Below are 13,373 nucleotides of genomic sequence, written 5' to 3'. Positions count from 1 at the left end.
CACTGGAGGGATGCGTTTTCTCTTTCCTCTTTTCTTTTTGTCTTGTATTTGTCTTCTTAACTATTTTTTTAAAAAACTTTTTTAAACTTGGCAACCATAAAACAGCTTCTGTAGCTGATTTCTGTGTTGAATAAATTAAGTATAAATATATTGAAAGTATTTCTATGTTCTAGTACCATTGATAAATGCATTTGTTACACATAGCTATATACAATCTTAATCGTAACAATCATTTATCATTTATTTTTATGGTAGAACCATTTCGTTATCGTGGTGGTCATACAAGTTAAAGAATGTTTATATATCATTGCTGAGTTCTAAAGCAGTCATTTTACTTGCCCCTCCATTAGGGAGGAACCAAAATAAGATTACATCGACATTGTCCAATACGGTAAGCTCTACAAAAAACTAAGTTGGTAAACAATTCACGGAGGTATTGGTAATGTACAGTTTTAATAATATGCGGGTTAGGTAAATACCCTCATTTTCATGACACTTTCCAATTTGGTCCACGCATGCCTGTTACATCCGAACAGCTTTCCGGTTATTACGTATTTCGAAGTACGCATGTCAGCTCTAAGTCTGCGAGCGGACTTAATACACAATCTTTGTAATCATTATCCGACGATGGTTTGTTAAAGGCGAACTCATCTTTGCTGACTCTGGGTTTTTGTGCTACGAAGGCGACTATTTCTGCGGCGTACCTGCAAAATGGATACGGGAACTGTGTCAAACGTATCTGATGGTGGAAACTGTACGTCCGTTGGAACGGTAAATAGTAGTCTTCCGGTGGGAATTTTCACCGAAGAACAACTTCGTAACGGTGCAATTGCTATACCAGTTTTGGTTTTGGTTTATTCCCTCTATGGTTTAATGATATCATGTGACCGTTATTTTGTGGCTGCAATGGAACGTATTTGTGAACGTAAGTATATGGTTTTATGATAGCATAATGTGTTTAGAAGTCACTGTGACCAGCAATGTATCTTACGTGCGCAAACCATTGTACGAACCTGGCATCGTAAGCCATAATATCCCTTGTCTTAACCGTTCGTTGAACCCAGTGTCCAATCAACATTAGATATACGGTATTATTTTCTTTAACTATGTCACTTCCTCCATTCTCTTCATTTTTCATTCATTTTTTCGTACCACCCGTATATTTTTCTCAAACCTAATTTCAATGCAGGAAACAGATGTTGTTCAATTCTGCATATGCACACAGTTCCTCATCTCAGCTGTTGAACATCGACACATGCACCACGATGTCTCGTGATTTTAACTTGTTTGTTTTCGTGGACATGCTATTCCGGGATATGATTTGTTCAACATGAGAAACGGAGTTAGTTAATGACTATGATATCATCGAAAGTTGTCGTTCAAATGTATGTAAATAACTTCGGATTGTGTTGTGTATAAATTAGCATATATTGACTTTACCAACATATGGACGAAAAAAAAACCAATCCAAATATTTTTTTAAAAGTTTCAGAACTCCTTCATTGTGTACTTGTATGGTAATATTGATAACATACACTGAGTACGAGATGTCTATCATTTGCATGAAAATAAGTATTCACGTTTGACCATTACAGTTCATTGAAAAACTATAGATTTCTCGACGTGTAAAACACCAGTATTGCTTGAATGACCACAGCAATATCCCACGCTATCAATACATCACATGTCTTCTATAATTCAAAACCATATTTACAGATATTACTTACTATACTGATTTGTATAATATGTAATGCCATTTTGGCATGTACTCAACTTAACACACAACTTACTGATAATACGACCATATGACGAAGCTCGGAGAAATGCTGCTGGTTAATAAACTATTTTCTACACTGATAAAGTTATATAGAATGGTTGTAGGTATGGAGATACATTTTAGTAAAGGAAGAGAAATTGAACCACATACCTTAATCTATTTACTTCTCTGTAAAAAGAACGCCGAACGACAGAATGACTAAAAACCTATAGTAAAAACTTAAACTTGATACATTAACGAATACAAGTATATAAAACATGTTGCAAGACAAGTACGTTTAGGTACATATAACTTTATGGCAACTTACCAATTAACCTAAGTTTACATTTAATAACACCTTATTCGTCCAGCGGGAAGTGCGTCTATAAGTCAAATGTTCATTGGTTTGAACATAGACGTTGGAGAGAGAGAGAGAGAGAGAGAGAGAGAGAGAGAGAGAGAGAGAGAGAGAGAGAGAGAGAGAGAGAGAGAGAGAGAGAGAGAGAGAGAGAGAGAGAGAGAGAGAGCGAGCGAGCGAGCGAGAGAGAGAGAGAGAGAGAGAGGGGGGGAGGGAGGGAGGGAGGGAGGGAGAGGGAGAGAGAGAGAGAGAGAGAGAGAGAGAGAGAGAGAGAGAGAGAGAGAGAGAGAGAGAGAGAGAGAGAGAGAGAGAGAGAGCGCAGCACACTGTGGTATTTTCTTTGAAGCGACGTGGTTGATTGGATTATATTATCACTTTTTAAAATTGACATTGTCTATGATTAAAATCTCATTTTGACAAGAGCTAAGTCAGACTGATAGGTCGATGCTCGACTTCCCGTATGTCATTGTGTTTTCTTACTATTCAATATCTTAACAAATGTGATGATTTCAGCCGATTTTATCAGTAACGATGGCGAAAATTGATAATCTGTAACATAACTTGACCGAGTTAACCCAATACATGACATATATACGACAATAGCTAGACCAGTACACATGTTATCACAAGGCTGCCTGACAGAATGGTCAGTCGCAGAACACAAAATGAACACGAATTATTGCCATGGTAACCATTCCATAGTCTTGTATGCTTGTCTCTCTCCAACTTCTATGGTTTGATGAGGTCATTTCGTCATATAACATATGGAGGTCATATCCTCCACAGCTCCAAAGCAAGTTGTGACACATTGCAAAAAAAATGGGCGGGGCGTTTTTTTTCCTACATTATGAATTAACGATGTCAGCAAAATTCATCAAACAGACGTATGGCAGTTGTAAACTCGAAATTAATACACGTTTGAACGTAGATTTAAGAATTCCCCAAAGCACACCTTACGTTTTAGACTATCCATATGTGCCAGCGCGAAATCCAACTTTACATACCCTGCCATCATTTAAATGGCAAACACGCACGCACGCGCGCGCGCACACACACACACAGACAGACAGACAGACAGACAGACAGACAGACAGACACATGTTTTAAGTGAAGTTAGATTTAAAAGTCTTCTGCGACGGCAATGTTCTGTCGCAATGTTCTGAGTGCCACATTCTATTGTAGCATTTACTTATGGCAGCAATTACATCCATTCACTTTTTGACAGTCATGTAGATCTTCAACGTGGCTAAAAAGAATTGATCAAGTTAAGAAGTAATGGTCATGCGCAAAACAGAACGTGACTTCCGTTGTAGCATGCAAGGCCTTGTCTGTCTGTCTTACAAAGAACTTCGTCACACAAAGAAATTACAGTCGGAAAACCAGACATATAGAGCGCCTGTGATAGATCCGGGAATTATTTTGAACTAAAAGTGAAAATGGTTTAATTTTAAAGCAGACAGTGAATTGAACAATTATGGCGTTGAAAAAAGTTGTGTGTACATATAGAAGGGCTAACATTGTAGCGGCATACATGGACACGCTGTTATTTGTTGTTATATATTTGTAAATGACAGCTGTTCAGCCTCACAGTGTCAAAGTTTGATAGGATGATACCCACACTTCCTACCTAACAGTTTGAGAGTGGAGTCTATATCTGGATGATGATTTTACTCCAGGTCGTAAATGAAAGTGGAGTGTCTATACTTATCATGTATATGAGTCATTTTTTTAATATGGCGATGTTGGTATACAGAATTACATCTACCCCCTCCCCTTACTAGAAAGCTTGTATAAACATGTATCAGTAAAACATTAGTCTAACCACATACATGTTCTTGCTGTGAGTTCCTATTTATGTATGTATGTATGTATGTATGTATGTATGTATGTATGTATGTATGTATGTATGTATGTATGTATGTATCCGTGTGTGTGCATGTGTGTGTATGTATGTATGTATGTATGTATGTATGTATGTATGTATGTATGTATGTATGTGTGTGTGTGTGTGTGTGTGTGCGTGCGTGCGTGCGTGCGTGTTATTCATTCATTCATCCATATATTTCAATGCTATCATGTTTTAAGTGCCCTTCAATATGGGCGAGTTTATTAAACTGTCATGCAGTAATGTAAAGGTTCAAACCTCGTATAGTGTACATTTACGTACCCTTACAATTAAGAGCAGAGTCGGAAGGATACAAAGACCATCTGTCAACAATCCCGAAATAATGTGCCCTTAGATATATGAAAAGATACAAAAAAATGCTCCAAGTTAGTCAAGAAAAGTCAAATGCACAGGTACTGGTACGAATGAACTGAAGAGTTGTTTGAAATCGACACTGGACATTCTTATTTTAACTTTGAAGATCTATATATATCAGAATCACAGGTATATATATTTCAACCATTTCACAAAGACATTATAAGAGATCAACGTGTATCTTCCTGATGCCATAGCAACAGTTCTACAACTCAACATACGGGTTCTACATCACATCGTATATATATATAAACTCAACATAAAAGTCAAGCTTATTGCCCCCCTGCACTGACTTCTGCGTAGGATTATTTCAAAAGTGCAGTTCTTATCTTATCATGGGTGTTATGTTGGAGAAGAAAAAAACACCCACACATTCCATCGACTATTTCCATACAGGACATTGCATTCTATGAATTCTGTACAATTCAAATACCTAGTAGCTATTCGCTTAATATACCAAGTATACACTGACAGATATAAATTTACCTGTACATATTGGCCTAGGTTTATAATACGACATATGAGTAGCTAACATATGGTGTTTCTTTTGAAGTGTACACATGTTTTATGCTCAGGGTGGGATGCGTATTTTTAACCTTCATAACCAATCATTTACATGAGTGTTATGCCCAAGGTTCCAGGCTGGTTGAGTAAGCTTATACGAAGAGGTAACTCAAATTACACCATGTTTCGGATATACTTTAAACGATGAAATTAAGAGAGGGCATTTGTTTGAGATTGTGGTTTATTTCCGTCCTTTTTACGATTCAATGAGAGTTTCAGAACACTCTATTTCGATTCAAAAGATGTACATTAATAAAAGATAATAATATTAATATTAATATGCACACCTTCGCCTATTGCAGTCAACGACCATGTAAATTGGTCAATGGATGAATAAATAAATAAATAAATAAATAAATAAATAATATAACATCATTGGGGAGCATGAGAAATGAGACCTTTGACGGTGTTAAACGCCCCGTTTAGAAGTCGGATGATACCACAGTAGTTAAAGGGATTTCCTTGGAGCAATTCACAGTATACAAATACAATTTCTTGCAAGATTCACAGAAAATGCCCCGCTCGCCATTATGAAGAGGTCTTACAAGGATCATAGGAACTGGTATATATATACTATAGCACAGGATGAGATGTTACTATAACAAAGTGGCTGCTGCTAATATTATATCATTTAACATATTTTGTGTATTGAAATCGAGCGTTTTCTCAGATTTGCATAATTTGAGACTTCGAATCTCAGTGGTTGTGGTCTTTCCAGTGAATGCCATCTTGATAATAACATGATTATAATATGTAACCATACATTATGAACATTCAAGTTTGTCATAAAATGACCCGATGTAAAACGTAACCCTTCTCCAACCTCCTCTTCTAAAATGTGACCATCCTGCTGGCACGATTCCCCCCCCCCACTCCCCCCGCCCCATCACCACCGTAGTTACTGAAAGTTCCAGTAGCCAATATGGGATAGCAGTGTAGGACGTACTTGTCTAAGATTTATTGTACCCGGACAATTGGAAAGAACAACTACTAAATCAAACTATTAAACAGTACAACACATTACAGTCAAACAAACCAAGATTAAATTAACGGTGTCATATGGCCATAACAGTTGGTAAATTATCATTGCGACTTTTTATGGTGTTGCGATACATTCATTATTAGTACATGTATTTAAGATGGCTAATTTATACATACTGAGCAGTTTTGACATTTCTAGTAGAATAAAGTTGCGGTAGATGCTATGCAATGTGTTCGTTTATACGTGGCAAGTTTATAGGAAATAGGAAAAGAGTACATACACCTGTACATCGACTACACAAGCTGCAGGTAGTTGGGGGTGGATCGTCTTAGTATAATGTTGTGTATATTTATGTCATAGGGCCAAGTGACGTCCACTACACGTGGTTGACCACAGGAAACCTAGATATAGTTTGCTTTATCATTATTATTTAGATGCTGTATAGACATAGTATAGTTTAGTATACAGACACATATATACACGTATGTAATGGAAGTGATACATGGTGTTTATGGTATTTTCATTTCCTCATGCGTAGATTGTTTGCATGTATAGATGTATGTATGCACATTTGTGCGTGTATGTATGTATGTATGTATGTATGTATGTATGTATGTATGTATGTATGTATGTATGTATGTATGTATGCATGCATGTATGATGTATGTATGTATGTGTGTGTGTATGTATGTGTGTATGTATGTATGTATGTATGTATGTATGTATGTATGTATGTATGTATGTATGCATGCATGCATGATGTATGTATGTATGTGTGTGTGTATGTATGTATGTATGTATGTATGTATGTATGTATGTATGTATGTATACATGCATGCATGATGCATGTATGTATGTATGTATGTATGTGTGTGTGTGTGTGTGTGTTTGTTTGTTTGTTTGTTTGTTTGTTTGTTTGTTTGTTTGTAACACGGTTTCTGGGCTGACTGTGGGTTGAAAATTATATTGCATAGTACATTCGTTGGTATGTACAATGTACATTCACACAATTCATTTGTACAGTAAGATACAAACGTGTGTTTACCGTTTATACCAGTATTGAGATTTGGTCACAACCTTTAACTTCAATCTGTACCATTTATAGGACTTAATTTGCAAGAAGATGTGGCTGGGGCGACTTTTATGGCATTTGGAAGCTCAGCACCAGAGTTTCTTACCACATTGATCAGTGAGTATAACATGAGACCAGAATAATATTGCTTTGGTGACTCTTATATTTTGTTTTTCCTTTGCTAGATATGAACGTTATTATTTTGACAGTCACACCTTCTGATCTAGTTTGGGTTTTTACTTTCTTTGATATTTTGGATAACAATTATTGTTTTGAAGCATTTTCACTTGTAAAGTGTAAGTTTTGAAAGAGATAACCAAAACTTTAAGATTCTGATGTAAAATTTATCACATTTGAAAATAACCCAAAATAGATCCGAAGGTACGTGTTTAGTCTACTGACCAATTATGTCCTATTAATGTTTCTTTTATTATTATTTTTTTTTACAAAAACAGAAATAAAGCAAAAAGTCAAAATGAAATTGCTGTTTTGTTGTAAGTGGAAAACAATGTCAGGTTACTACATGTAAATATCCACTGTAGCGCCACAGTCAAATAAGATGTAGCCAAAGAACGTCCCAAGCAATGATATGAAGTTTCATTTTCACCTTTTGATTTGCAATTTACAGGTGTATTAATTGGTAGTGGTGACATTGGATACGGAACTGTCATTGGATCTGCTGCATTCAACGTTTTACTTATTCCGGGAGTATGTGGACTTATTACTGTAAGTTACACACAAAAAAATGGTCACCAGCATTTATTCGATATTATGGGTTGATTCAAATGATCTTTTCTACCAGTGTAAAGACAAACACAGAAGACTAGAGTATCAATAACGAACGCCAATCAAATCAAATATCTATAACTCGTTTCACAACATAAGTTTACGCCCGATCTGTGAGATAAAACACCCTATCTGGGCACATCACTGGGTAGATCTAAACGTATACACGTGTATAGGATTTCTACCCCATTCGTATTTTCATAGCCTAACGACATTCGAAAACTTATCGAAGCTCCTCTCTCTCAAGTCGCTCCAAGGCAAAACTTTTATTGATATATTAAACTAGCTAGAAGTTATTCCCAAGTAGTTACCAGCAGGTTTCTTGTTCGATAAATGGTACACACATTCATTCTTCCTATCGCTGTTCAACCTTTTTCTAGAAATAGGTTATAAGGTACATGCCTAGCTTGTTTCTAACCTACAGTTACACCTGTCCAGTACACCAGCTGTTTGCGATAGCGATACTGCATTGTAACACTCTTATGGCTAGTTAAAGATTCTCATCAATCAATTATTACGACTCCATGCTAACAATTATTCAAGTATCTTCAAATCATGATTTTTTATGAAAATATGACTTTTCCATTCAGTCTGTACTTGAGCATGCAGTCAACAGAAGCAAACAGTCTACACGCGGACGTGCAGTCGGAACTTGGGCGTGCAACCGACATTTAGATCCATTTACCCAGGCGTGCAGTCGACACTTAGACCCACTTATCCAGGCGTGCTGTCGACAATTAGATCCACTTATCTAGGCGTGCAGCCTACACTTAGACCCACTTACCCAGGCGTGCTGTCGACATTTAGATCCACTTACCCAGGGGGGGGGGGGGCAGTTAACACTTTGAAATATAGTCGCGATCGACAGCTGAACATATAACCGACACCAAGGGTATGCAGTCGCTACACTAGCGTTAATACAAGTATATACAATGCGTATGGTAGAATGCATTTAAGACTGTCGTCTGTCGATGACAAATGATAACAAATGGTGAAAGTGTTAAACAAATAAGTAACAAATACAGTAAATTATTTCTTTCATATCTTATACTTTTTATCGATTTTCTCTTAGGTTGGTACATTACAATGGTGGCCAATAATGCGAGACTCTGCATACTACGCTCTTGGTGTTGGTGTTATAATAATCATGATAATCGACATGGTTATTCAATGGTAAAAAAATCATTATTTTTCACCCCATTCCATACATTTGTATTCTGGAATGTTTTAACATTGTCCACACAAATCAAAATACGTGACGTGTTGTTTGACCATGATTATAGTCAAAGTTTCCCAAGAACTGGTGAAATTGTCTATACATACTAGATTTATGGTGAAAGGAATTAAAACAACGACATTATTGCACTTGATATGACCACATTATATGAGTGTGACACACACTTAAATCGCTTTACCTGCATGGGTGCCACAAGTTATAAATTTGTATCTGGCAACTTGATATGACCACTTTAAACGAGTGACAGTGTGGCAAACACTCAAATAGCTTTATCTGGGTACCACGTTATAAATTTGTATCTGGTAACTTGATTATGACCGAGTGTAACACACACTCAAATAGCTTTACCCGGGTGCCACAAGTTATAACTTTGTATCTGGTAACATGATATGACCACTTTAAACGAGTGACAGTGTGGCAAACACTCAAATAGCTTTATCTGGGTTCCACAAGTTATAAACTTGTATCTGGTATTTGTACTCTCTGGTAAATGAGCACTTCTGTGATGTTAAATCTGCTATTGGCGCACCGCTGGCTTTTCAGCAGTGCATCGAGAAAGATTGTATTTATCCATTATGCCACGAACACGGACACAACGATGCACTGTTATCGAAATACATTGTCGTCCAGCAAGCAGACAGCAAGTCATTTCTGCTAATGATTAAAATAGAGTATATTGCCGTATTCAGAAAAAATGCATACAAAGAGTACAATGAATGTAAACGTATTTTGAAAAACTATTTCCTCAACAGTTCCAGGTATGAATCGTTCATCCTCGTTCATACTATTTCCTCAATCGTTCCAGGTATGAATCACTCATCCTCGTTCTCATGTATAGCGGATATATCTTGTTAATGTATCACAATCGGTATCTTAGTGAAGTTGTACCACCAGAAGTAGAGTCACGCCTGTGTTGCATACAACAAGATTCAACAGAAAAAGAATCCAACCACCTTAATTCAATTAATAATACCTATAATAGCGTTGATGGCGATGTGACAGAACCTGGAATGAATGGTACCAATAGAGATCAAAATCAAATTGAAGCTTCGAAGACGGAAGAGGATGGTGAGTTATCTTTCAGATAATGGTGACCTCTAAAGTCGAATGGTATCATATATTGATACAGCTCTTGGGTTTTACCTTATAGATCACAGCGGGACAGACTTAGTTCATTATGTTTACGAACAAACAAATACATATTTAAACAACTACAAAATATATCAACCCTGACAAACATGAACAGATATATTTGATTTTTTTCATAAACATAACTGACCCCGCCTGTGTCCAGATATGAATGTATTTTAGACTCATATAGATTCATCGGTGTGGGGTATGTATTAGTTGATGCGTGCATTATAAACCTTGGATCAGCACTCCAGTCGGTGCCGGTATAGTTATCATTGGTATTTGCACTGCAGTGCAATATTTATAATACTGAAAGTAGTATTGTAGACTTATGGAAACATTATGGGAGAGTAGGAGTATTTATACAAGGTTCTCATAGAAAGTGACGACCATATCCCAGGGAACCGTTCAGTCCATTCTCTGTAACTTTATCGAATTACATTGTATGTGGTTCCGTGTTAAGATGAACTAAATTCGTGTTTTTGTGTCTTGCTTGATTTAGAAAAACCTGTGCAGTATTATTCGCCATTTACGATACCCGATTCGTTTTTTGATCGATTTCTGTGTGTATCTGGCTTTCCAATGCACTTTGCTATGTACCTCACTACACCTAACTGTCGGAGACCGGAGTGGGCTAACTGGTATATAGTAACGTTTCTTACATCTACTGTTTGGATGGGCGTTTTTTGCTATATATCCATATGGATGGTTAAGATAATAGGTATGTCAATGAAAAGGTTACCTTAACTTACAAGACAATACGTTCGTACCTGTAATTATAGTACATAATGAACTTTCTGAGCTTTTTCTAACTACACATTCGACACATGTGTGATTCTAAACTCTTCGGTTCAATCTGTAGTGATTCTAAAAACTATTTGCCTAAATGAGTTATATCGTAAAGTTGTTGTACTTTAAGAAGTGAGACCACTCAGAGTAAATGGTGGTGCAAAGAAGCATTGATTTACAGAGATCAGTTATTAAGTGAAGAGAAACAATGAAAATATTGTTGTTTTTGGCAAATAGGGAATTTTGGAAAATTATGATGTTGGATTTCAGTATACCTGATTACAGTATATCTCAACTACCAACAACAAGAAAGCAATTAAGTAGACAAGATGTGACTCAAATTGATAAGTACTTGAAGTGAAGACCCGGAATATTCCTTGTCAAAACATCACAAGAACTGTTCCCACACCATGTTGTGTCTCATAATTTATGAATAGCCAGCTTGGTGTATAATGCCCCGATATTGTATCTGACTTTGTTTGCCTATTCCCCCCCCCCCCACCCATCCATTTCTCACCATTGATTGCCTACCATTATATCCAAATAGGTTATGTGGCAGGAATTCCCCATGTGATTATGGGCCTAACGTTTCTGGCCATTGGTAGTAGTTTGCCTGATCTTATTCTGAGTATCCTAGTCGCAAGAGAGGGTAGGTCAAATCAATTGTTCCAAAGTACGAATCAGTGAATGGATTGCCTCTATTGTGAATATAAAGCTCTGTAAAACTATAGTTTAATTAAGGGAAAGGGATGCCTTGAAAATTCACTGTGTTTAGTAAAACCTGGATATTAAATGAGACAAACTGCCATGGTTTCATTCACTCTCACTTATCAGTACAGAGTTGTCATTGATCACTAGAACTCAGACGGAGGTGACGTACAGGCCTTGGAAGGAAACTTCCGTTAAACATAATGTCGACTGTTCGTATCGTTATACAGTTACAATAACAGTAGAAACAGTCTACAACAGGCTTAACGGAAGTTGCTTAGCAAGGCCTCTACGTCACTTCCGCCTATGTTCTGATCGATGCCAGTTCCTTACTGATAAGTAAAAGCACAGACAAGCCTGTGATAAAGGTGAATGAGACCGACATCCAAGTTTCATTAAATACAGTGAATTCACAAGGTGTCCCTTTCCCTTTAATGTCACATTAGATTTCGATATTACCCTTAAAATCATACAACAATTGGTAATCCAGGACTAATAAACACTCTTGTGATTCCTACTGACTCGAGGGGTAGTATACGTGGTGGGAGATTTGCTTTACATTGTATGTCGTCGCTTATATCCTCAAGTCGAAAAAGTCAACGTGTCATCTGTCACATGCATTATTACAGTGAAAATGATAGTTTATTAGATTCATGTCCAAAAGGTGATTTTCAGGATTGACTAAGAGAGGAAAGTGGGCCACAGACACAAGATGGTTCCCTCACAAGATCACACAAATGAGTGCAAAAAAACGATAAAGCCGAAATATAGTCAAGCGGTCTACTGGTATGTTTGGTCTAATGCATAATGTGATGGCATTCCATATTTGAATTATTCTGTTTCTTTTACAGGTCATATCGACATGGCATTGGCCAATGCTATTGGAAGCAACGTCTTTGATATATTAGTGTGCCTGGGTTTACCAGCCTTAATATCAGGGATCATCAACACCATGGCTGGTACCCCTCCATTTGTGATTGATAGTATAGCTTTAATGTACATAACTATTATGCTGTTAATAGCAATTGCATTAAATGCTTTCTTCATTGGACTCAATGGCTGGAAATTAACCAAGAAGTTAGGGGTTCTATTACTATTTTTGTATGTAGTCTATATTGGAGTATCTGTCATATTAGCATATGTCATGATTTTAACTCCGAACTGTTAGGATGACGACGACACCACCACCACCACCACCACCACCACCACCACCACCACCACCACCACCACCACCACCACCACCAACAACAACAACAACAACAACGTTAACAACAACAACATATTGAAATAGTGACAAGTACACTGTGATTGGTTTACAGCAGTTCATCAGTGAAAATTGTTTTGTATGTCTGTTTGTTGGAGTCAAAATTCATTTACTCAAGAGTTAAGAATAACTTCAAATAATTTTAATTTATTTCAAGTGTCGACTGATAGCATATCATTGCAAGTGCGCCATGACTAACATTCCGGCGTCTAATAGCAAATAAGATATTATTTCCTAATATTTTTCTAAGGGGGCTTGTCACTACAAGTCGTTAAATAAACATTTAGTTCATGTGTTCGGCTTAATGAAATAAAATGTTGGGGAATAATATAACTATAACATAATGAAAATCGGTATAATATTTGCGATTTGGAACGTTTTGACTCATATTTCGAGAATGACAATGCCAATGACGTAGACATGGGTTGTCGTTACGGTGACGTACAACGACCAGGGTATACAAACC

The 13,373-nt window shown here is 36.9% G+C and overlaps 1 protein-coding gene across 1 annotated transcript; it reads left to right on the top strand.

Moving 5' to 3' along the window:
- Window positions 1-606: 606 nt before the first annotated feature.
- LOC144443829 (sodium/potassium/calcium exchanger 4-like) lies at window positions 607-12,811 on the top strand. Its single transcript, XM_078133391.1, has 8 exons — window positions 607-925; window positions 7,026-7,109; window positions 7,621-7,718; window positions 8,851-8,951; window positions 9,821-10,083; window positions 10,649-10,867; window positions 11,483-11,584; window positions 12,495-12,811. Exons 1-8 carry the CDS (start codon window positions 712-714, stop codon window positions 12,809-12,811), a joined length of 1,398 nt encoding a protein of 465 aa, XP_077989517.1. The 5' UTR covers window positions 607-711.
- Window positions 12,812-13,373: the final 562 nt, after the last annotated feature.

The sequence above is a fragment of the Glandiceps talaboti genome, chromosome 12, assembly GCF_964340395.1.
Source record: "Glandiceps talaboti chromosome 12, keGlaTala1.1, whole genome shotgun sequence".
In the NCBI taxonomy this organism is placed as follows: Eukaryota; Metazoa; Hemichordata; class Enteropneusta; family Spengelidae; genus Glandiceps; species Glandiceps talaboti.
The sequence above is the reverse complement of the archived record's forward strand: the minus strand, read 5'-3'. Positions and strand labels throughout refer to the sequence as shown.